Below are 26,475 nucleotides of genomic sequence, written 5' to 3' on the forward strand. Positions count from 1 at the left end.
TTCACTGGCTTTGCAAACAGTGCCAATCGTGTTCTTTAGCGTGCACTGAACCCCGGCCTTTTAGTGTAATAAGGAGTTCTTCCACCTTTGCGTCTTCGTTATATCCATTAGTTCACGCATCCATATGGCATTTCCATAGACATATCATTAGCTAACCGACACACCAGCCAATAGTTGATTTATTTATTTAGTTATTGATAACAAAGTGGAATGTGGAGATTTAATTCACACAAATATTTGTTCCTGTATTCATTTTCATGAAGGAAACAAAAATACAAGGAGCAATATCACATACATACGAATATTGTGGGAATTCTTTGCCAAAGCTTCGCACTTCAGCTCGAGCGACACAAAGAATCAAGTCACTCAGCGCCAAAGAGTAAAAGAGGAAATTAAACTCTCCTCTATAAACTTTTATGAACTGCCCAGCTTCCCATTGTTCCGCTGTGCTGAACTGTGACAAAGTTGAAATGGCCCAAGCCAAGACTCGAGGCCTCAGCTGTGTGTGAGTGAAGCCAAGGCCTGGAGAAGGCCTTTGCTGGGGTGACGAGAGCAGGGAGCAGGAAGCCAGTGCATGTTAGCTAGCTAGAGCGTTTGGTAAAAGTGCAGACAGCTTGGGAGGTGCTAATGAATGCCGGGCATTGCTAACCGCACTGTACCCAGGCTCCGGGCGCAGCCTGGCAGCCTCCTGTCCCTCCTGCCCGTGCGAAATGTGAAAGATCAACCGGTTGGAGGGAGCAGACGGGAGCACAACACACACGCGGAAAAATACACGCGTACAGACACAGAGTTACACAGACAAAAAAGCCGTGCACACGCGGGGACACAGACAAGAGCACCCACATTGCGGCACAAACACACTTCGGGCCTGGCTCACTATGGTATCACATCACGAGGGCTCCAGCCAGGCCAAGCCATGAGGCCTCAGCTGAGATGATTCAAGACGCCCCGCTGGGTCCTCACTCCACCGGCCAGGTGGAGCGCCGCACCAGAATGACAGCAGAGCTCCAACACTCTCCGCTCCACAGCCCCTCTAAATGTGGAGAGAATTTGTGTGTGTGAATTTGTGCTAATCACAGTAGTACCACGACTAAATATTTTAAAGTTGTAATTACAAGAAGAATATTTGAAGTTTGTAGCTTTACAACACAAATGATATTGGTGAAACACTGTCTGTATTCTTTGCAAATAAACATATGAACGTGGCTAACCAATGGAGAATTTGCAATCTACCAATGCAACAACCAGATCAAAATATTTATTTTAAAACAAGTATACCTCACTACAGGAATTCATGAATTATGAAGGTGTTTGAGATCACAGACAGCCCAAGATGTTTCCCGACATCAGGAACAAATTTGTTACTGTTAATCGCTTTCACCGCTTCATTCACAAAGTCTTTAAAAATACTACTACTTGTTCAGGTCTTAATAAAAAAAGGGGGAAGTAAATTGAATTAAAGTGATAAAATACCCTAAAAATCACCTACTAGAAAAAATAATTGTCTTACCCTGAGTAAGACGGTGTCTAAAGGCGCCAGTTCCAAAGAAGATGTTTCTCTGTTGATTTTTTTCATCAAAATATTACCCTTATTATAGATTCAACTTTGTTTGTGGACAGATGAGTCCATATAAGAAGCATTAAAAAAAAACAATAAAACTAAATGCAAGAATAGACGTATAAACATTTGTTCAAATTGTTCCAAAAACAAGAAGAATGCTGATTATCACTATGTTGGATTAAGGTTTGTGAATCATTCAAATTTTATTTAGCAAATACAATTCCTCAAGACAGTATTATATGAAACTATAATATCCAGAAATCCAAAAATCTTTTTGCATTTTGACATTACTTTACATTTAAACATAACACATTGCTTTACTCGTATAAAGCTTCAGCTCTTTTCTTCGCATAATCAAATCAGAAAACAATAAAAACAGTGCAAGAAAAAGAGCTTTTCATTTGTGAAAAAAAAATGTTTGGAAATATTAATGCAGGTCAAATAGAATCAATCAAATAGACTTTACAGTGAATAATAGATGCAATTGCAAGTGTTACATGAATTCTAGCTTTCATGTAATGAATGTATAATCGTTATTTTTGCAAAACCAGTCCTGATCTACTGTAATTCAGACAAGGACATGTGACAGCAGTGGGGCGTCTCGTGTAATTGGTGTAAGAATACACGACCAACATCCAACCTTTAGCATTGAAGAGTTGCGTATTAAGTGAAACTACCCTCACTTGGTGAAAGCTGCGATCCCTCACGAGAAACACATCCTGCAATTGGAGGGATCGCGGCTCCGACATGTAAGTGGGAGTAGGAGTTTGGTTCTTGTTTTGAAAACCTGGCAGGAAGCCTCTGCTCTATTCTACACATTGTCTCTGTGAATTATACCCAGCTGTATACGATGAATCATGCTCACCATTTCTACCCATGAATATTCATTCCTCCGTGTTTTGCATACACCTTATCTAAATGGATGGTGATGGATGTCAAGCGTAGTCTGTGTCCTACCATCTGTGGCGTCCTTTGATATTAAAACAAATACATTTTTTTTGGAAAAACTTTTTATGCGGCGTGAAAAGAGAGACGCACATGGTTTAGGTGGACAGGCACCCTTGAATATTTACATAGAATATTTTAAATCAGGTCATTGAATGTATTATGTTATGCAAATCTTACTGCATTATCAAGTTTTAATATGGAATCCCACCTGACTTTTAGGTACAAAATGTGATGCATCTAATTTTCCTCCTCAGCTATCCTTTTCACAGTAACAGGCGATCGCAAGCAAGTTGAGTCTCATTAAATACTCTTTGTGAGTTGTCTGGAGATGTATCTATTCATTAGCTTCAAAAGGGTGTCATGTGTATGAATTATGCTAACAGGATCTAATTAGCAGATGCAAATGAGGTTAGTCAAAATTGTACTGAAAAGACAGAAGAAAAGCTCCATGGGATAGTTGGAGCTCGACAGCTCACCAACCGCCCCCACGCTGGGCACCAAATGTGATGGTTCGCCCCTGCTGCTGCTCTATACAGGAGGTAGGAGCGAACCATAAACACAGACGTAGGGAGGGCAGATGTTCTGGTGTTCTGATTAAAGATCTGACTTCGATAAGTAGCCCCGCGTTTCATTTTCAAAATGCAAAAATCGAGCCTTGGACGTCGCCAAAGGTTACTTGCTGTCACTTTGGTGTCAATGGCGTGGTTCAAGGTCCACTCGCACTGCTCTGCGCGGAGCCAAAAGTTAGCCCCCCTACCACTCCCCCCCCCACCTCCTCACACCTCCCCCGTCTTGAACACAAGCACAGACATCCCCCACCCCCTTCCCCTCCTCCCCGTCCCACAAGAAGCAAGTTTCACTACCAGCTGATGGAACTCCAGAATCCGGCGTGAAGAGGACTCACTAATAGCAGCCGCCTACAATCTCCTGCCACTCTGACATCAGTGGCCCCAGACTGTGGAGAAGCTGGCAGGACTTGGGGAGCGTGCCTTCTGGCCTCGGCAGAGAGGAAGGCCAGCAGGCTGCAGCACAACCTGCATACCGTACACACACACACACACACTTCACCCTGCAGTGCGAGTCATGGCATAGCTAGCTCACATGCACGTGGGGCTAGAGGAGAGGGTTGGGGGGACGGGCGGGCAGCAACTAGTGACCCTGTTTGTGGCAGGAATCAGCAAGCTACAAAGAGCAGAGATTGCTGTTAATTGGCATGAGTTGGACGAAGCCTGCCTACCCTGGTGTTGAACCCCGAGTCATATCGGCCCTGCCAAGATTGGCAGAATGTCGCGAGTGAGCAATGCAAACTGGGCTAAGTGTCAGCTCACGGAAACCACAGTATGCCAGGTCGTCTTGTCTCATCTATCCAGTCTTAGATGTCTCTGGGAGTCTCAGTTGAAACAATTTAAAATAACTAAGGCAATATTCCTGCAACCAGGCTCTGTTAAATCCTTGTCTACTCGAATTTACTGCCATGTTTTCTGTCACTATGGTATACGCACAGAAATACCCACATCATTTAAAACACAAAATATAATAAATTATATTTTGAGGAAAATAAAAGGTGACAACTATGAAGACTTTTTTCAAAAATAATGTTTAATTTTGCCAATATTTTTACGCTTGACGCCGTTTGAATGGCCGTATTCTGATGCGTTTGTCCATTTGTTGTTATGAGCCGGACCGAAAGGACCTTTTCTTCATAGTCACATCACAGTAACAACCCAACAACCAGCCACCACAAAGTGATACCACTCGGTATCCCGCTGTGATCACATTGTCACACCTGCACATGGTCGTGGCTTTCAGGGACACACACAGAGCAATTGCTGATGTTATAAGCCACACCTGTGCCTTTCTGGATACGGCAAGTAGCTGGCTTTTCCTTAGATTGTTTCCTGTTTTATTTTGAAGTTGCTGGCCTACTGTGTGCGATGTTTGTATGACATGGCCTTGGCCTGATGTTTCCTGCTTGTAGGTTTCATTTTTAATAAAACCATTACAACGTTTTTTTTTTGCATCCTTATCTTTCTCTGTTTTTGACCCCATCACGTTGCCTGCGAAATTATGAATTGTTACATAATCCAAAAAGAAATCGCTTTCTCTCGTAGTATGAATTATAAACTATCAATGAAAACTATTATTCTGTACAACATTTGCAATCAAGATCACATCAGAATACTGTGAAGGGTGGATGGTATGGATTGGGGTTTTGGATGATATCTGAAATGCTATCTTGTTCTTTTTTGAGCTTTTTCTAGACGTCTAGCAACGTGAGATCAGTGTGTCTTCTTCAGCAGCGTATACGAACTGTAGAGCAAGTTGCTTTTAGCTACATTAGAACATTTTGCAAAAGTCGGTGCAGTGGCCTTGCTCATAATGCACTGATATTTTGTAGTGAAAGTGAAAGAGAAAACAGCAAGACCACCCACTCACATCCTCCGCTCTGGTGACTCACCCCCAACCACTGCTAACCGCACAGGTACTATGGTGCCCAACATCTACAGAGATTGCGTCTGAAGCTAAATGAAACACAGAAAAACTTTGGCCCCCTTTGTCAATGGAAATATCACTTTTACACTGAATTTTAAATCTTTGATTTAGGCTTTAATGAACCGAAATTGTTCTTTTGAAAGACATCCCCTTAATATTTCTGACATGTAACAACTAACAACCCCATATATCAACAAGCAAACCCCAAAAGCTAACAGTGAGGATGTTTAAATCCACGTTCACGAGATGTTGAAACAAAGCAAAAGCAGTTTTTGTCTCTGTTCATTTTGACTGCAGCAGATCCCCTGTATTCACACCTCCCACGTTGATTTAATGTGTTGCATTGTCCCCCACACAGCTTTTCACGTAGACACACACACACACACACGCATCAGAAACAAATGGAGACCCACACACGCATTCAGCTACACAAAGACCACATCAGCCCGGGGCTCCCCTTTTGCCTGCCTCTGTGCAAAAGGTGTGACCGTTCGCTGTGCTGGTGAGGAGGTGGGGGACATTCTTCAACCAGAGGTGGAAGGTATTAGCCTTGTGTGTCCTCTTCTGCGAGTCATAATTAGACTTGAAGGTGGGCCATCATTGGGGACTACCAGGACTCTACAACAGCAGCAAAATTGTCATTAGGCCAATTCAGACTTTACTCACTGTGATAATAGGAATAGTTCCCATTTTGATAAATACGCCTATTATTGCTTTGTCCCAGAAGGTCGACAGCCAAAAGTAAGTAATTTAAGTTAAAAACGTACGGGAAAAATTAAAAAGGAAAACGTCACAAGCGCAAGGAAAAAAAAACTTTCCTTGGGACGCTTGTGTTGACCACTGGCCCTATTTCAAGACCTGTTTGTCTGAGCCACCTACCTGCCCATCATTAAGGGTCTTGTCACTTGTTCAGAGAGTAAAATGTGTTCACCTTTGTGTCTTCACAAGATGCTTTCGCTTTGCATTCCATAAATAGAACCTCAAAGTACGAAAGGCGTTCTCATGGCATGCAAAAAGACTTCATTGTGTTATTTGCATGCAAAATTATACCTTTATTATGAAAGTAATGCCATTTTTTTCAAACAATACTGGAACATGTGACTTAAGTGGAATCATGCATTCCCCTTGAATCACTGTCAGCATCTGCTTCCCAGTCATGCCCCCTCTCTCGGACTTGGTCATGAGTTGAATCATCAAATATTTGCGCGCCAATTAGATAGCAGCTCTCTTTTTCATTGTTTCAAGTTGACTACGGGTTACTTCAACTCATTCCGACAGTAAAACATTACTCATTTTATACTGCGTGCGTAAAAACACCTCAGAGAGCAAAACTAAAAGTCTCATTATTCCTCAATAGCTTCAACACACACCAGACTTTTGGACCAGTAACAATGGGTGTGGGTCGAGCCGGTCTTGGCTGGTCTGTTCTATCAAGGTCCACAACCATCAGATGAACCTCGAAACAAGTGAACCCCCCCGTTAGACAGAATGTTTGGTCCATGTGTCTAGACCTCCACCATGTCTGACCCGCCAGCACAGAAGGACACGCAAACACTCGACAGACGAGCATGAGGAACAAACACAGGCGGCTTCCTTCTCCTCCACCATGTGACTTGGATGTGCACGCTCACTGCTGTTCGTAATTTCTTATCTCTGACACCCACCCTTCCACATCCACATATACACTTGTCAAATGTGACACCTCCACCCGCAAGGATCGGACCAGGTTAGCGGTCCTCTTCACTGAAGCCGGACTAAACCGCCTCACCGGGAAACACATGAGTGGAACTTCTGCTTTAGCCTCAGGCACTGAAACAGGCCTTTGATTCCTCTGCATCTCTCCCTTGCTGTCCAGTCAGAGAAGGAGACCAAACCATGGACCACTTCCATGATATGTGGGAGTCCCTGCTGTTTCCGTGGCTGCCAGGCAGGCAGCCTCTTCCCTCTCCCATCAGAGCATTTGGCTCCCTCACCGTGGGAGCCCATCTGATGTGGTCCACCCCCCTAGACCACCGCCCCCCCCCCCCCCCCAGCTCTCTTCGACGGGGGCCCAGACGGACGGAGGGACTGAGCCGACGAAAGGGGCCGCAGATTGTTGTAGACCATTTACATGTAAATACACAGACCGGGCCTGAGTCTGGGTTCAATATTGAAGGTGTCCGCTGCACCGAGGTCCCTCTGTGTGTGCATATATGAGCCGGCAAGCGTATACAATTGTGTGTGCGCGTGCGTGTGTGTGTGTTTTCATATATGTGCATGGCATGATCCAGTATATCTAAATTATACAGCTGCCAAATTGCTGCAAATGTTATAATACAAAAGCATTCTGTGGTCTCTAATTATATCTAATGGCTGCTGGACGCATTCCTCCAGAGCAGGACTAGGGGCCTTTCAGAGGATGATTTGGCATTTGATCAATTAATTTTATATCTAATTGCACGGAAGGAATAATAATATTGACTTAAACGTGTCCAGTATATACACAAGGCCTGATCAGGGGGCTGTGAGGGTGTTTTTTGTTTGACAGACAGGGGCGTCAAAGGGCCTTCTAGCACTATGAATGTAGCCCCAACTCCCCGGAGGAGACTGAAGATGCAGAGGCTACATCTCTGTATCACGAGGAGGAGGGGGGGGGGGGGGGGTCAACCTTAAGCCATTAATCATGTCTACATAACCTCCCTCCCACTAGCATATGCCTTTGGCTGGTAGACAGTAAGTCAGATAGGGCTTTCCTCTGTGTCTCTCCAGAAGCTTTCATACCGGGAGAGAGAAGTGTTAAAACTCTACATTCTCACTTCTGACTCACTGATTTAACCACATTGAGGCAGGAGCAGCAGCAGAATACTCCTGTGGTGTAAATCTGTTTGTGTTCCCTGTCCCAGAAAGAAAAAAGAAAGAACGGATCCTCCTGAAATGCAGTTTCTGAGTCAGGGTTGGCGATGTGATAAAAGCCCAGCTTGTTTGGCAGTAATAGTGCTATGGGAAAGGACGGAGAACCAGGGGTGAGCTGGGTCGGGCCGTTGTATCTCGGTGGCTGGTTGGTTGAACAAGCTCGAGTGTGGAACCGTGTCTCCCCCCCCTCCCACCAGCATACCCTAACTCTCCTCCTGTGCCCGCCAGAGTGGGAGGCTTAATGCCGAGTCGATACAACTCCGCCACCCTCCCTTACACCTCACGTTCCAGGGAACACATATATCCAGTCTACGCTGTCAAACTTTTAGCACCTGCTATTTTGCTCCGGTCCCTTATGTCGATGCCTCTGGTGTTTTCAGGAGGATGGGCCGGGAGAGAAGTGGGTCAACAAAGGTTGATGCTAAAATGGGCATGAGGGTGAGACTTGGGCCATCGGACTACCAACGCTGTTTGCTTATTTCTTTGCCTTGTGACGACACGGTGGGCGAAAGCAACATGGTGGATGTGTCGTAATCACTTCAGTGATCGGCTTACCCGATTCAAAGACCAAAAAAAAACAAGGAATCTTGTAGTTTACACTCTGCTTCAGGTTATTACTATTCAGGGTTTAATAGAATAGATTAGGTTGAAATTATTTGCATTCATTCTTCATTTTCTGAATATCCAAAAAGCATTACAAGACTTGGAGCCTTTAAAACTTTGCTGGAACATGGCCCAACCAGTGCCAGGAGATAATGTATTTATGAGGGGATGGAACGAGATCAGCACAGCAACCTTAAAACTCGCTGTGCTTCTATACTGTGTAGCCGCAGCGTTTCCCCACAGGCCCTGGGTGACACGTTCTATAATGCAGTAATCCAAAAATCATGTTAGCATGCCTTGGGGAATCAAATACAGTGAGTGCAATCCTATTTCCCTGAATGCAGCCGGTGCACCTTATTTTTCAAAGATTTGTGGTGACACAGTGGATTATCATTGCCTCCTGAAAACCCCTCGCATCTCAGAAGCGTTGGGCTCACATATCCACGGACACATTCCAGCAATAATCCACCGCTCCTTTCCGAGGGCCGGACGCACAGGAAAACAGGCAAGCACACGCACTCACACACGCGTGCAGGCGCAACATGCAGCAACATGCTGACATGCATCTAGTATCGCAAGTGGTATCCGATGGTTTTATGCAATCTGGATTACTCTGATTTTGAGGAATTCAAACGCGCCGCATATATAGAGAGAATTCCCGCGGGGTCTCTCTCACTGACTGCTTGCAGGATTCCCATTCCATGATAATTTGCTCTGCTAGAATGACACGTGAAATAGCCTACGTGACATCAATGAATACCCTTTACATATTCTAATGCTCCTTGAGGGAGGGTTGAAGGAAAAAGCTTGATGGCAACAAAAATAGGTAAATACAAATAGATTTTTACCAGGCGAGAGGGAAAATCTTATGATGTTTAAATCATAAAGAGAAATAGCGAAGGGACAAGGAAGTAAGAAAAGGTAATTAATGAAAGCAATGTGCACCCAAATGTAAATTCATGAAAGCTGTCACCTTTGTATCTTTGAAGACAGCAGCATGTCTGTAACATAAGCTCTCCTCGCGCGAGGGCCACTGCGTTGATTAAACGTTAGCATTCCCCGCACGCTGGAAAATATACTGGGGGACATCTTTGATAAACTTGTGAAATAAATTCTTTCCAATAAAAATGCTCCGGAGGATGATGATTTGCGGAGGAGAGCAGAGCTGGCACGTTGCACATTGCACTCGGTTCGTTTCCCAGCACCCCTCCCTCCAGGGGTCTCGGTGGCGAGCATCTCTAATGAGACTTGCGTTATTAATCCTTGCAATGGGGTACATGAATTCACTCCCGAGCAAAGGCTTCAGCAGCCACCTTGGCCCGTAAAACCTGGAATGTATTCCTTTCATGTGCCCTGTTGATGATCTACTCTGACAACAATATGGTAGGACTTCCCTTCCCCTGTCGTGCAGGCCCTGGGCCAGGGCCAAGGAGGGTCATCTCAGACGCACTTGGACTTTTATAGGTGGTCAAGAAACACGCTGACAGGTCACGAGTGGGAGCTCCTTTATGAGTGGAACCTAAACATCTACCTCATTTGGAATTAGTTTATTTATAGGTGGCCTGTAAATCACATTTATTTTGTTTTCTATGTTGCTCTCAAATGGCGTCTAAGTCTTCGGGGTCATTTCAGAAAAAGCAACCTATACTTCACTTCAGATCGCGGTCATTAAAACAACAGCACTGAGTTTGGTGTGGACAGGATTTTCTCTCCATGAGCTGCGTCAAGCCAATGACACATTTTCTGCGAATAAAAGTTCGCGTATCTTGCCGACTGCAAATGCTCCCTGAAAAATATTCTCTCAGCATCATGTATGAATATTGCTGATCGTGCAAGGGCCCTTAGAATAACAGAGGTAAAAGAGATTGCACTAATGAGGCGTTGACAGCTCAGGTGTGAAATCCTCGACGTCTGTTCTTCCTTTGAACTAGAGATTTAGCCTCCGACTATAGAACGACAGCCTGCAGCAACACTGAGTCAGGAGAGCAGCCCCTCTCCTGTGTGAGAGAGAGGGAGGAAGAGGACATTAACGCACGGGCATAAAGTGGACCCCTCTTAATCCTGGATCAGGTTCACGGGGCCATAGTGATCCTCATAATTTATACTTTTTTTTCTTTTGTATCCAAGCGCGTTTGCGGAAAATGCAGAGAACGGGCCTTCACAACTGTACCTCCTGATTTTGCTTAAATTAAATTGTAGAAAACCTTGGACTTGGGGAAGTCATAATTTGGTGCAGATAAGCGAGAGTCTCTGCTGGAGAGACAGGTCAAAAAATACATTATAAAAAGGCCTTTTTCTCCTCAAAGCATTTGGAGAAAAAAAATGGTTGATCTCCATTGTCAAATGCTTGGTGTTCCCCGGCTGTGTGCGGCGAGCTGGGACGGGTCTCCGGTCTTTGATTGACAGACTGTGTGCTGTGTGCATGTAGCTCCGGTCCCCTGATGGCCCAACAGCAAGCTCCACTGTCCCATTTACGACACCAGCCAATCTGCCTCCAGCCGAGACTCTCCCACAGCTTTTCACAGATCTCTATCCCCATTTTCCCCAAATTCATCTCACCCCCTACTCTCCCTCCAGCTTACTTACTAAGACACACATGCAAAGACTGCGTCCACACACACACACACACACACACACACACACACACACACACACACACACACACACACACACACACACACACACACACACACACACACACACATACACACACACACTAACACCCACACACACAAACACCCACACACGCAAACGCAAGCTGAGTTCATTGCAGTTGAAGATGACGCAAAGTGAGATGCAAGTGCAAAAAGTGAGAGCCGGCATGCAGCTTTCTTACAGTATTCAGTTATTTAGATATAACCAACGCTGGTAAGGTGTCCCAGGTATACTGGTCAGTCACTAGAGGGCGCTGTCCACATGCTACTGGAGACGAATCCCTTCACGATGAGGTCCGAGGGCCGTTTGAACGACGTTTTTGGTGCGACATGTTTCTTTGCTCGTTTCTGGTTTCAGAAGCTTTCGATCTCTCTTACTCAGCGTGCGCACGTGCGTGTGTGTGTGTGTGTGTGTGTGTGTGTGTGTGTGTGCGAGTGTGTGTCTGTTTCAAACACATGCTTTATCTTCAGTAAACAAGTTTTATTTATTTTTTTTACCTCGCGGTCAACAGTTTAACAAATAAATGAATGATTCTCTTGTTGTATTTTTTATTTTATTTTGTAACGTTATCCTTACAGATGACGCTCGTAGATGAGCCGCAGACTTGCGCAGTGTTGCTGCGGTCTTTTATTAGATCTGAATGAGGCCTTTACTCTTATTGGAATTTCAGTGGCTTTGAAATGGATTCATACCGTGATTTTAAAACGGTAGTTTGCCTCTTTTTTAACCTCGTTACCTCAAAGGTAAACATTATATGTCATAGAGACAAAAAAAATGTCTGTTGTCATCTGCTTTCAGAGATCTCCTCCTTGTTTTATAACCTAATTTAGAATTACTTCATATACAATCTACTCAATGATTTAATATAACGGTTAACAAATTTAAATCAATCAAAGTCAAAAATCGATCGAATGTTTTCTCCGAATTTCCAGCTACTTTTAATCCTCTTTCTCATGGAAATGATGCGTTTTTGGCGTGTTATCCAGTGGCTAATTTAACAATAATTATCATATTGGATTAAAACTGTGAAAAATATATTTTTTAAAAGATCCATATTTGTTTTAAATAAGTCAATATGTGAAAGAAATTAAAGAGCCAGAAAAAATGGAATGATGATCGCTTTTTTTCTGAGCAGAAACAAATTTACCCCAATTAAAAATCGTATTTTTTTTTAATTTCAGGTATTTATTTTCAGTCAGTCTTTACTGCCCATAGTTTTATTAGCGCCAAGACTGAAAACCTGGAAGTGGAAGCGGCGACAGGGGCAATTATAGGAAATAAGGTGCACATGTGATGGTTTTTCTCTCGACGCGTTTGGGGTCCGCGCAGGAGGGGTCACGCTCTCCGTGTTTTGCAGTCGGCGTGGAAGTAATCGGACAAGCTGTACGTGAATATATATTTTACGCGAAGACTCGAAGCCGGAGCTGAAAGTTTGACTGCTGATGTGCGAATTCTTTTGGTCGCTTTGTCTTTTGGCTAAACGAGACACAGGTTATGTTTGTTTTTTTTACTCTCTTTGTGATTTCTTTTTTACTCATGTTTGATAACGACCTAAGGGCTGTTGTCGATTACTTTTTAATTTTGCTTTTTAAATATTTAACGCGCGGATCGATTGTCACTTCGGTCAAGTTCGCTACGCGGGCGTAAAAATAAACGCAACAGCACCTGTGAAGAATGTTCCTCCTGATATGATTTCCACCAGACGCTTTGTAATTGAATTAGAGTAGCGCGACCATTGGCTGCCCCCGCGTGCTGCTCCGAAAGCTCCGCCCCTCCCGCTCCAGATCGGCTGGGTGTGGAGAACTACATCTTTATAAGAGCCGCCGAACATCCACAGCCCAGCCTACAACCTGATCCGCTCATCCAAAGGCGAGGAGCCGGTTTCACCTCCTTCCATCACTCGTAAGGGAGGGAGGCGCGCACAGAACAGAAACAAGACCAGGGAGCCGGTGGTTACGTCGCCTCCTTGGCTGAGATTCACTCCTCCGGAAACTCTCGAAACTCTCGTTTGATTGCAAAGGTGTCAACAATGCAGTTGGAGAACATCCTTCCCAGCGCCAGCATTAATTTACCCAAGACCTTTTATAATCTTTCATCGTCGGACAGTGCCAACAACAGCCCGAGGCCGTCATCGCAGCTCGACTACCAAGAAGTCGATCGGACGGAATCCGAGTCCAGCAGCGGCCCCAAGAAGTACCTCGGCGGGATGCTGGGTGAGGGAGAGGGGGACACTTTCACTAAAACCGGGCCCGATGGGAGGAAAGGCTCCCCGGTGCTCGGCGAGGACGAGTTGACGAGCGCTCGACGTTACAACCTTGACGAGCTGGGCTCTGACAGATACTTCATCTCGTCCACCCAGGCCACTTCCGACATGGCGAGCCCCTGTTCCCTGTTCCCTTACGCAGGACAGACCGGCTCGGTGTACACCGGCTCCAGCGGCTCCAGGTACCCGGCTTCACTTCATTACGGATCAGTGTTGCCGCCCACGGGCTTCTCCTCCTCCTCCGTGTGCACCGGCCGGAGTCAGTTTAGCAGCGGAGGGTACCAGTTCAGCCAGGGCCCGGGCTGTTTGTACCCCTCCTACCCCGGGACGGGCCCAGGGATTGGCTCCATGTCTCTGCCGGGGTCTGCCGCCGGAGCCAGAGCGCAGGTCTATCTGTGCAACCGGCCTCTGTGGCTGAAATTCCACCGGCACCAGACCGAGATGATCATCACCAAACAGGGCAGGTAAGCAGAATGCCCAATTCAAGCACACGACAGACCTGTGCAGAGTGTGTTGTTTAAAACGATTGAGCCGTCGGCCTGTTTAGGCTCACCCGTCATTTTATACTTACACCTTTTACGCACCAACATTTTACGCACACTATTCCGATGTTCCTTTTGAGCTTTTGCAAGCCGAACTTTAATATAGAAGGTTTTCGTTTCTAATCATTTTTAATGGCACAACTACAAATCAGACAAAACACAACAGTGATGCAATTTACACTATTTTGAAATCATATTTTAGTGAAGCCCTTTGTTAATTGTTCTACGCGGCATGCGCGTCTTTCCTGCGTTTATGTCCCACTCTTAATTATCCCTGCTTTTTTATTTTTCTATTGCAGACGGATGTTTCCATTCCTCAGCTTCAACATCACCGGACTCAACCTCACGGCCCATTACAATGTCTTTGTGGAAGTTATTTTGGCTGACCCGAATCACTGGCGCTTTCAGGGAGGAAAGTGGGTCACTTGTGGCAAAGCAGACAATAATATGCAAGGTGAGTTCGGGATTTAAGAACTTAATTTTCCTTTTAATGAATAAAACACGGTAAGAAATAAATAATGCAGCAATGTACCATCAGCCCTACAAATTCCGAATAGGTGAGAATCACATTCGGGTGTTAGATATTAAGATTGTTTGAAAATAAAGTATTTTTAAAAACTTATTATAAAAAATGTACAGATTTCTGTGACACGTTTTTTATTTTATAATGCAGTAATTTCTCATCTGGGAGAAACAATTCAAGTGGGATGATGCATTTATATGATTCATTCTTCAGTTGATAATTTATGGTTAAGAAATAAATTCTATTTCAATTAATCCTTTTTATCTACCTTACAACTTAAACAAAATAATTGTTTTATGTATTTTGGTTTTACTTCACCCAAAGTCCTTTTTTAAATTATTTAAAATCAGTCATTGGGTATTTTCAAAAAGCAGGACCCAATCTATATATTTTTTCTGTTTGCCATTTTACTAAATACAATGTTGAAATTTTTAGGTAACAAAATGTATGTTCATCCTGAATCTCCAAACACTGGTGCTCATTGGATGAGGCAAGAAATTTCCTTTGGCAAGTTGAAGCTGACCAACAACAAAGGGGCCAACAACAACAACACACAGGTAATATAGAGATTTCTGACAATTTTTCATTCACTATTCAGATTTTTAATTAATACAAAATAATTGTGGGTCTCGGAACTTTTTCAGCTTGATTGACATCTTTTTAAATATAATCAAAAACCTTGTTTTATTCTAAATGAAGAGTCAGTTCAAGTCTCCGGCGTTGTACTCACCACACGTCTCCCCTCTGCAGATGATAGTCCTGCAGTCGCTTCATAAATATCAACCGCGACTGCACATTGTGGAGGTGACGGAAGACGGAGTGGAGGACATGACCAACGAGGCCAGAACTCAGACCTTCACCTTCCCAGAGAACCAGTTTATAGCGGTCACTGCCTACCAGAACACAGATGTAAGCACTCCCATGATGCTCTGATCATTTTTTATTTAGAATGCATTTAGCTTATTATATATATATATATAATAAATAAAGTGTGTGTCCCCCAATTATGTCATTCTTTAGTAATCCTACCTCACATTATTGATTTCTGTTTTGTTTATTTGCTTTAGATAACGCAGCTGAAGATAGATCACAACCCCTTCGCGAAAGGCTTCCGGGACAACTATGACTCGTACGTGTCTTGCACTTCACGCCGTGCGGCGGATCAACCTTTTCCTGTGGTAGGCTACGTGATGCATTTCCCAAATGCAGATTTTTAATTTTTTTTTTGGCGTTCTCGTTTCTTTTGTCGTGCAGGATGTACACGGCCCCAGAGAGTGACCGGTTGACTCCGTCGCCCACCGACTCCCCTCGCTCCACCCAGATCGTACCCGGGGCCCGCTATACCATGCAGCCTTTCTTTCAGGACCAGTTCGTCAACAACCTGCCTCAAAACCGCTTCTACGCCAGCGAGCGGGCCGTCCCCCAAACCAACAGCCTCCTTTCCCCGCAGAGCGAGGACGTCAGCGCCGCGGCCTCTGCCCAGCGCTGGTTCGTCCCCCCGGTCCAGCAGCCGGGCTCCAACAAGTTGGACCTGTCCTACGAGAATGACTATTCCACCAGCAGCCTGCTGTCCTACGGCATAAAGCCCTTGTCCCTGCAGACGTCCCACGCCCTCAGCTACTACCCGGACTCTGCCTTCGCCTCCATGGCTGCGGGCTGGGGCACCAGAAGCTCTTACCAGCGCAAGATGACCACTGGCCTTCCCTGGTCCCCTCGTCCAAGCCCTCCGGCCTTTTCGGAGGACCAGCTGGGGGCCACAAAAGACAAGCTGACCGACGAGAGCGCGCCGCCCGCCTCGACCTGGATCGAGACGTCCCACTCTCTGAAATCGGTGGACTCTAGCGACTCCGGCGTGTACTCCGTGGTGTGCAAGCGGCGCAGGATGTCTCCTGGGGGCTCAAGCACAGAGAACTCTCCCACCATCAAGTGTGAGGACTTGACAACGGAAGAGTACAAAGACAACCCAAAAGGCATGGGTTATTATGCATTCTACACAAGCCCCTAAGACTGTATTTATTGAAACTAAATATAATTTTTTGGTTTATATTTGTGCTCTCCATTCCTCGTTAATGTCTGTTTTCTCTTTTCTCTAAAGGTGCCAAAGCTTAGTGTCCCCATCCCACCCACCCCCCCCCCACCCCCCCCCCACCCCCTCTCCCCTTCCCTCCTTCCCCCAAGCAAGCTCCACATGGTTAATTTCCCAGGCCAGCCCCTCTCAGATACATGATCAGAAACATGCATAGTGATTGTTGTTTTATGAAAAAGCATGTCCATTTTTATCCATTTATTTTTTACAACTTTTCCTTTTTTACAAATGTGATTTTTTTTTTTTTTTTTTTTGTTACCCCCCCTACGTATTTAAGTCATTTCCGTTGTACAGTATTCGTGCACTTTAGAATGTGATGTATCTTGTACAAATTGTCTTCATGGAGGTGTTATTAAATGGATAATAAAACAGCTTTTCATAAAGCAGCTGTCCAAATGTCTGTCTCGGTATGTTTGAAGTCCCATGTCCACAATGTATGAATAAGACAGGCCTTTGGTGTTTCTTAAAATATCCATCTTATGTCTACATTAGATCAAATTCTGCAAAATACATTTTTACATGTACTATCACTGCTGAAACTGGAAAAACAATCTCATGAACTCCCTGAAGAAAATAAATAGTTTATTATGCAGTAAATGAGAAGTGAGACATGTGACCTCACTGCTGTATTTGTATGGTGTGTTTATGAAGGCCCATGTGGGCCTCTAAAGATGGGGTCTCCTGAATGACTGGCAAAGGTTCACATAGCAACAACCCTGCTATTTAAAATAAGAAATTATTGCCGAATAAGACAATGCTTTCAAAAGCAGTGGCACATTAATGAAAAATAGCCAATTGTGGATTCAAATTTAGATGTAAAGTGTTTTGAGAACTACAAAAGTAGAAAATTGAATGCAACGTAAAATTGGATGAGCTTCTCCTGTTTTAAATCTCTTGTCTTTACCCGCAAACGAAGCGCATAGAGTAGTTTCTCAGAACATTTTCAGGCACAGACTTTAAATTGGGCATCATAAATCCAAATAATCATAAGCATAGTAAACAAAAGGATAAGGGCGTGGGTTGGCATATAGGTAACAATCAGTAAGCACTCTCCATGTCCTTTTATCAAGTTTCCCTGATTCTCTGGACCCACGGTGTTTATGCACCAAGAAGCTGAGCAATCCATTTCAAGCAACAAATGAGTTCAACGAAGTAATGCCACAGCTCACAATTCAGGCGAACAAAGTGTGATTTAAATATCAGATTTACAGTTTTTATCTTATTTTTTTTACATGACACGACTGACAACGTAGAAGCAGTTTGGGGAAGAGCACATAGTCCTTTCATTCCTTCTGTTGTTGCCATGGTGTTTTCACACATTTCATCATTTATGCAAGTAGTGCAACTGCATTGCGAGGCATGTGTGCTTTGAAGATATAAAAACAGGCTAAATGAAAAATGGTCCATCGGCCACCCAACTGAGGGCAACGCACAGCCCAACACCTCTATTTATACGAACCTCAAAAGTGGATTAGTGGAGATAAAATCCATGAAAAGAGAAGTCATATTATTCACACACAGACTACTTGGCTCATGTTCTCAACACCTGTTTTTCTTCAAGTGAAAATACTTTCAATCCTCCCCCATAAGGACTCCAATTTGACTTGATTTGCATACTCCAATTCTAATTAATTCTGTTGTCAAACTCCTTGACAAAGTGAGGAGACTGACTAACTCCAATTAACACCTCCTAACAAGGTAGAGCGCTTGATTGCCTTGGCCTCTCAGGAAAGCTGTAAGAAAAAGGCTCCTGGGGGGCTGGGGGGGGGTTCGAGCTGGGAGAATATAAATGTTTGCACTTGTGCGTGTCAGCAAATTGTGTTTTGGAGCATCTGACAATGTTTTTCTCCTCCTTTTCATGCCGCCTTGACCTCTGCTCATCAGTAGCCGCGAGGAGGATAATCAAGATTGTGACTGGAGAACTACAGAGACTAGAAAAGAGATTTGTAGTGATGTGACAGTAATTGATCCACTAATAATCTGGTGGGGAAAACCATGACAATTTCACACGCCCTAAATGTATGACCTATAACCGACCTGCAGTTTATTGGAAATCGCGAGGACTCTTTGAGCTCTTTTTATTTATTTCAATTTGACCTGAATAGCCAGGATCATCCGGTTGAGATTTTGAGTCGCAACAACGTTGGGTCCTGGCCCAGTTGAGCACTTTACACAAGTGGCACATAAAAAACACATATGATAAACATAAAAAACAGAAGGGCTAAAAATGAGGTGATGAAACAAACAAGGGAATTACAGTACATCAACCAAATAATGGTGATTCAGGGTCAACGGGTAAGTACATTGTACTTATCTTGCATCTCAAATAACTATACCTAATTATTTAGGTTTACTCGTAGTAACACAGCTCTGGTGATTTGTATTGACCTAAGAATTTGAATGGCTCTATGTTTTTCTCGCCAATCATTGGAAATACTGTAGTTTAACATCTAATAGTTGCAATTGCAAGAATTAGTCTTGCAAAACAAACCCAAGCAAACATACACGCTTCAAGGCATCTGCGAAAATGCCTCGTCAAATGCGTGTTGGCACTGCATATGAAATGTCTTCCATCCTCCCGCTGGATTTGAACCTCAGACCCAACTACAGCGTGATTTACAGAAGTGTATCTTTGCATCTAAACTACAAACATCGCCCTCGGCCTCCACTGCCTTCCACAGTCTTATTATTTATTTTATTCCAGGTGATTCATGGGAGGTCTCAACAACTGCAGAATAAAAACCTAGCAACAAGTCGATAAATTGTGTCTTTCTCAAGCCATTCATGCAAGAAGTACACTAATCAATAGACACCTCTTGAGCATGCTACCACAAATTCAGACCATGTTGACTCACTATATGCGCATCGGGATAGGACCCGAAAAATTGACTACCGTTGTTAACATTGCTACCTACAATCTCAGCAATTGACTGGGTTTTGATGGAGGGTCGGGAACACACGGCCTGGGAAAAACAATCCGGTGGTTTGCAGGGGTTTAAAGCGCATTAGTAAAACTTCTTCTTGCTTCGCGTGTGCGACCAACCTCCCCTCAGGCCGTCCATTGGCGACCATGTTGAGAGTTCATGTAAGAAAGGCCAAGGAGGCTGCGGAGACATTGTACCCAAGGAGGGCTGACATCTAAACACAGATGAAGGCCTGAGGCAGTTTCCTCACCTTCAGTCACACACTATTACTGCTCTCACTGGCTAAATGCAGCCACAGGCAGGCGCGTGTCTGGGTCAACATTTCTTTTACATGCCCCCTTCCTTTTTTTTTAAAAAGTCCCCCACAGACGAACACGAGTGAGACGGTGGCGGTTGCTTCCTCTTCACACTACATTTCCCCTTTTGATGTGTTGATAAATGTCACCTCTGTTAAATGCTTATCAAGCCAGTTAGAATTACTGTGGAATTGTTCCTGAGGGACGGTTTGAGCCTCAAATGGCCATTCTGCTGTTTTGTGATGTATTCACGCGTGATCTAGTTAATGGCTTTTATTTTACAAAGACTTTCTGAAACGTCTTGAGTTTAATGTCACTGGTCGACAGGCGTCAGATCTTTTTAACTGCACGAAACGATGGCCACTGAAGGCACACGGCCACAGCAAAGCCTGGAACCAGGTCCAGTGTGCTATATTATATTGTAAAACTAGCCCAACGCATATAGTACACGTACCGTTGATATCCTCTAGCACATAATGCAATATTCTGTCAAGTGTTTTGTGTTGTTGAATAAGAGGTCACGGGCCATGACACCGACAAAGGCTCTCCTATTAGCTCCCTGCTGCCAGGTGTCATTGAACACAACACAATGCTTTATTTAGTCTGCCTATAGGACCTGGTTAATCAGCAGTAGATGGGAGGGTGGGGGTGAGGAAAGTATGGGTGTAGTGCATGCAGGTCTGCTGGAGTGCAACCCTGGTGTGAGATCAGTCTCAACTAGGCAGGGGCCACAACTGTTTGCAGAAGGGCGTTGAGTGTTGGCAGAGCGCGCGGAGGTGAGAGGGACCGGAGGCAAAGTCCGGGCCCTCGCGTCCACAGCCTCAGACGCCGTGTGCAGGGCCCTGACTCACTGGTGCATGGATAACGGCGCAGAGAGTATCCCGCGGCTAGACTGCACTTAACAGCACATTGATTTCAAACCCCCGTGTTCCCTCTCGAGGGCGGTGGGACGCACCTCAACAGGCAGGAGCCCCCCCGCCCCTTTCTTTTCCCCTACTGACCACCGCCACCATTTACCCGTCCCTCAGTCGATTTGGGAACACCATGCTGGTCACTGGCCTCTCCTCGGCCCCCCCTCCATCCCACCTCCTCTCCCACAGGAGTTGAACAGGTTTCAGGGGCACTAAGGCTGCAGAAGGACCCTTGTCTTGAGAGCGATGTTTTGGCTTAGGGCGTGCAGAGGCAGTCGCGTGGAATAGATCTGTGGTCAAAATCAATGCATTGGCACTTTGATGGAGCGCTCCGACAGATTTGGGTATGTCACATTCTGGTCTTTCTCTCCTGGCGCCATAAGAAAGCCTTGCCACTGGAGAAAAAACATCATCCACTAAACCTTCTGGGAGAGAGGGACTCTTCATTTCTGCAGCCTCTGGGACAAAACATGACACGGTCAATATTAATTTGGTGGCTTGCACCTAACACGTCACTCCTTTCGAACTGTTGCCTCTTGCTGCTCAATGCTAAGTGAAAATTGTTAGTGTAACGTTTGCACAGTTTTGCCGCAATTACTTTTTCATTTTTTACATTTGACATTAAGAGACAAGGGTTATAATTCTTACCGTACTGTATGTTCAGTACTACAAAACTCTCTATTCTGACTTCCTTCTTTTTTCTTTTTGAAGCTTTAAAAGAGAAAACTTTCTTTCTCAAGCATCACCACACCTTGCAGCTTGCGTCTCTTGCCACGAGTCTCCCAGCACAGGTGGATGCCAGTGTGGCGCTTCTTCCACTTGTCTAACTTCTGACTCATCTCTCAGCTTCAGCTTCGAGTGCATGTTTAGGAGCAGTACACAGCACTCTTCGTTGTGCGCTAATGGGCTCTCAGCATCTTTAAGACTCGGGGTACAATTAAGAGGTGATAGTTTGATCTCCCACCTCGCCGTTCTATTTCTGAGCTGCCGCGTGATTATGCCGGAGGTTGATGTGTGGGTGAGGAACGGGCCTCTATTTAAAGGAAGACTCCCATGAACTCTTCTGAAAAAACAGAGTACTTTTGCAGTTTGCCCACGCATGAATTCTGTTCTAACTGTAACTGTACTTGCATTCCATTTAACGTATGACACGCTCACAAAAGGATTTTGAAATAATAAGTTAAATAACTTGTATACTATATTTTTTACAACTGTGTATCAACTACATCTTGACCTGTTATATTCTACACCGAGCCTCGGAACACTTTCTTATTTTAAGTTTGAGATTCATCACATCATAATCACACCATATTTCTGATGGTTTAAAAGTCAGTGAGGTTTTCTCAGGTGGTTTCACTTGGCTAAGTATTTAGCACAAAATACCAGTGGTAGAAGAGTGAAAATGAAGATTTGTGGTGGTGGGACCCTTTCTTACATAGGAAATATGGTTGATACAGCATTGCCATCTGCTGGTAAGAATTAATTATTACAAAGTAGCAAATTATAATACTTAATCCACAAAGGTTGTTTTTAGGAAAATGGATGACATTGAAAATAGTGACAGATTGTAAAATTGTTAAACATTAAATTTTGAAATGGCCCATAACAATTTGAATGTACTGTAATATCAAGATCGGAGGATCTGTAGGATCTGTAGGAGGATCATTTGCGGCCATCAAATTTTTAGGCAAAACAGGCTGGCAGAGTGTTTGAATGCTTAGTTTTTATTAAACTAAATACACCCGTGGACTACCTGTCCTATTATCTTACATTTGGAATTGTATATTATTTTCAGAAGTGAATAACTGCAGGTCATGAAAAGCGTTGTTATATTGTTTATTATTGTAACTAGTGCAATATTAATATTGGTAATTTCCTTTCTGAATGTATAAATTGCAGGTATATTGTTTATGTATATATTATATATATATGTATATTTCTCAACTATGGAATACAGGTATTATTATTATTATTGTTAATTGCTTAGATTATCAAAATGACTGTAAGCCCACATTTTGGTTGTTGTCTTTGACCTGTCGGTTGGCAGGTTGCATTCCTTGCCATTCTTCTTGTGAATTTGCCTTCGAGTTAAAAAAACAAAAACAAACGTGTGATATAACATATCGATCAGTTCCTGTATATGTTTGTTCCATAGTTTGTTCTTAGTCTTCATTTAGACTGTAGTGCCAAGAACATCAAAACCCAAGATACCTTATTATTGCGAGAAGTATCATGTTCATATACAGTTAGTTTAAGACACGAAACATGAGATTCTAGACTTGAATAAGTCGTATTTATTTCCACAACTCTCATCTGAACAACTTATATTTAAACCAGCCGTGGGAGTGCACCGTTCCAGCAAGTTTAATGAAGTTAAAAAAACACACACAAAAAAAACCTTGCCTGCGGAAACAGCGCCTGCCCACATCGTTACGTATTTAGTTTTGATTGGCTGAGAACGCCGGGTGGTCCACGCGAATTGGCATCCTTTGCTGTCAATCATGTTGAAGGCGTGTCGTCACCGTTTGGCTAGGGAAAGCGTTTCCTCTCCTCGCAGTTCACGCACTACTGTTTACCGGCTCGGGACTTTCCGCTACGGCAACCGTTACAAACAAAAGAGCGAGCGGACAGAAGACCGGCTGTCGGTGAAATGGACGAACCGTCGGAACAGATGAGGCCCCTTCTGAGAACAGTAGGTGCCCGCCCAACACCGTTAACCGTTAGTCCACCATTACATCTGCGCGTCTCTTTGTCCGCGTTAGAAGTAACGTGCTGCAGTGATGCTCGGGAGTCAGACTCGCTGAGACTCTATCCGGCGGATGCTATTGTTAGCCGGCTTTTTACTCCCTGACACGTGGCGTGGGTACACGTTCGGGTTGTCTCTCTCTGCCCTTTTTTTAAAGTTGATCTATACTAGTTTATCTTTTTCCTCTTTCAGATAGCACCTGCTAGCGTTAATGAAGTAGCCGAGGGGGCGCGAGCAGAGTCAAGCCGTTAAGTGCCGTTATAACTTTAACGCTAGTTCAGTCAGTCGCTTCCCTGTTTTGGCACGTATCGGTTGGCCCGCGCACCCCAACAAACACAAAGCCAGCTGAAAGGCTTTGGTGACGCGTGGGAGTAATTAACGTAACGTTTGTTCCAGCTTTGTAGCATTTGCCTCCTCGCGTTCAACAGGTCCACCCGTCCCTCGCTGCGTGCTATGTGTCCTAGCCGGGCAGCTGCGTTTTACATGAATAAAAAGGCTCATTTCCATATCAAATACGCCCAAAATAGACGAGCCCTCCCGTGGGACATTTCCATCCCGGGAAACGCCGCTAGTTTTTTAAATTTTTTAAATTTTTTACTTCGAACGGCTTGTCCGCCCAGAGAGGGAAGCCGCGGCTGAGCAGAGACTCGCATCCTGTCCTGCGGCTCTGAACGTCACTCGCAGAACCTCGAGCGCGCGCGCCCGCGAGCCCCAAGACAGAAAGTGGGCTCAGAGCTCTGTTCTGTAAGGCGCGCTGACTGTCGGTGCTGGTGTCGGGTTTTCCACTACTATGTTTGCGTGCGGGCCTTCTCCCCTCCAGGACACTCGACCCCGGGCTGCCCTCTGAAGAGGAGTTGCGTACTCCTTCCCCAGCCGCGGACGTCAACACATTCACTGTGACACAGAGCCCCTTTGACACAACTGCTTGATGCCTTATAATTGCCTTTTGAAAAGCTTCTGACATTTGACTTGGTTTTACACACTCAAACCTGGTTTATGAGAAGCCCGTGTAATATCTGGGCTTATTGACCGAGAGAAAGTCCCTGAACTGCAACTGCTTTTAGTTTGACCTCAATGTCATCATCTACATTTAAAACAGCTATGTGTGCTATCGATGGGCCGTGGGGACACGCGACACAGCGTGTTGTTGCGTGGATGTCGTTCCGCTGCCTTGATGCCACCGATTATCATCTCAGGGTGTTTGTGGCATTTATAGAAGGCTACTTAGACGGCTTTGGCTTTGTGTTTAAGCGACCTGCATTAGTCTCTGCCTGCCTTTTGTTTTGCAGGGCTAATCCTATGACTGCTTAGTGGCAATCATAGTGGCCAAAGATTAGATGGAGCCGCACCTCAATGTAATGGGCCATCCAAGTCGATTTGTATCGGAAAGAAATGGAGGCGGAAAGGCTGAGGAGCTAAAGATGCCTAAAGAAAACCAAAGGATTACAATGGTGCTTTTAGAGCTTCACGATTTGACCATGTATCATAATATACCTAATAAATGCACACTTTTGCCAACTCTGTTTTTCATCAATTATCTTTAACCACCTATCCTGTCCAGGGTCGTGGAAGGGCTGGAGTCAATCCCAGTAGATAATTGCACCAAGGCAGAGAGCACCCTAGACAAGTTGCCAGACTACCGCGTGGCAGACACGTATAGGTAGACGACCATTCACGCTCACATTCACACCTACGGAAAATTTAAGAGTCCTCAGTTAACCTAAACTGCAGGTCTATGAACCCTGCCCCCTCTTGCTGTGAGTTAGTCACCACACCGGCGTGCAGTCGTACCAGCACTGACGTGTGATCTCTCCATGGATTTAAGATCAGGCGTTTGTCGCCTTACCAGTAGGAGGAGGATTTGTGCATCCTGCTGTTCCACCAGTAAAAGACGGGTTTTAGTCCAGCCCGTGTAGGCTCTATGAGCTGGACTATTATTGGCTCAGCACTTACTGCCGGGGTTAGTGAGTGTTTTATTAAGCTTACATGACTTTGAATGGGCAATTCCACATAATGTGCTTTTTTGTCAGTCTGATGGTGCCGCTCGCCGTTCAGCTACGCTATTAAGATAATGCGATACTGAACTCCTTCCGTACCCAGCTCTCAATTATTGTATACAACAGAGAGCCTGTTGGTTTATATTGTACCAGATGTACTTTCTGAAAGTACGATGCAATTTAAACGGACCACAAGTTCGATGCCTTTACATAATTAAGCTGCTCTTTAGAAAGAAGCTGTGTCCCTTTTCGCTGCCGATGTTTCCGTCACTAACCAGGGGATTCGGAGTAGCCTGCAGTAATGAGTAAGGTTGTTGAATATGAGACTGAAAAGGAGGTCAGAGGGCACTAGATTGCATTAATCTGCAGGATGGTAGTATAGTTTTGTACTTCAAGTGAACAGAGGATTTGTGAGTTCATCCAATTACTGGAAACCATACAAAACATGTCAACTCCACTCTGCTAGGTGTGGTCTGAATCAATCTGTGTAGTTCATATAATGGAAGCGTGACCCCAAAACCCCTCTCCTGTGGATGAACACTGGACTGTGCACATGCAGCCCCCTGCCAGAAAAATCATTAATCTCTTTACCTTAGGAGAAGCAGAACGTGTTGTATGGCTTGAGGGGTAGATATGTTTACAGCTGAAGCCCAAGTCAAGTAATCTGCTATTTGACCGACAAAGAAGCAGGAATTTCACCTTTTTGATAATTCAATGTTCGATTGTCTTCAGCGTTTGAGTTTACACTATTAACCCTGTCAGCGGTTTATTTGTACCTTGGACTTTTAATCTTCTTAGCAGTGTTCGTAGAAGCCTCTGGGTCAGCTGTGTTTAGAGCTACATGGAAATTCTCACAAACGGAATCTTTTCAGATTGCCCTTAAGCAGGGTTTGAATATGGGCTTTATAAAATCCTGTCTAGAACTAATTGTCATGGTGCATACTAGGACAACACCATATGTTATAGAGCAAAAACATTAGAGGAGAATCTCCAATGCAGGCTATATTTTCAGCCTTACTGTTGATTGGATATATT

General features: G+C 44.4%; 2 protein-coding genes across 17 annotated transcripts in view; both read left to right on the forward strand.

Moving 5' to 3' along the window:
* Nucleotides 1-12,227: 12,227 nt before the first annotated feature.
* Nucleotides 12,228-16,949, forward strand: eomesa (eomesodermin homolog a). Its single transcript, XM_040187771.2, has 6 exons — nt 12,228-13,879; nt 14,257-14,411; nt 14,916-15,037; nt 15,231-15,389; nt 15,548-15,609; nt 15,735-16,949. Exons 1-6 carry the CDS (start codon nt 13,182-13,184, stop codon nt 16,483-16,485), a joined length of 1,947 nt encoding a protein of 648 aa, XP_040043705.1. The 5' UTR covers nt 12,228-13,181; the 3' UTR covers nt 16,486-16,949.
* Nucleotides 16,950-23,189: 6,240 nt separating this feature from the next.
* The window catches only part of LOC120825922 (sodium bicarbonate cotransporter 3), a 35,735-nt gene continuing 32,449 nt past the window's right edge, over nt 23,190-26,475 (forward strand). For 13 of the 16 annotated variants that reach the window (XR_013450987.1, XM_040187760.2, XM_040187767.2 and 10 more), the window contains exon 1: nt 23,195-23,389. Coding sequence is in view for 14 of the 16 variants with exons in the window: in XM_040187760.2 (XP_040043694.1) it covers nt 23,348-23,389 (42 nt within the window). In the remaining 2 variants the exon portion in view is untranslated. Of the gene's footprint in view, nt 23,390-26,475 lie in introns of all 16 variants that reach the window. The other 3 variants (XR_013450988.1, XM_040187765.2, XM_040187770.2) reach the window with 2 other exon arrangements.

This window comes from Gasterosteus aculeatus, chromosome 10, assembly GCF_964276395.1.
Source record: "Gasterosteus aculeatus chromosome 10, fGasAcu3.hap1.1, whole genome shotgun sequence".
Taxonomy (NCBI): domain Eukaryota; kingdom Metazoa; phylum Chordata; class Actinopteri; order Perciformes; family Gasterosteidae; genus Gasterosteus; species Gasterosteus aculeatus.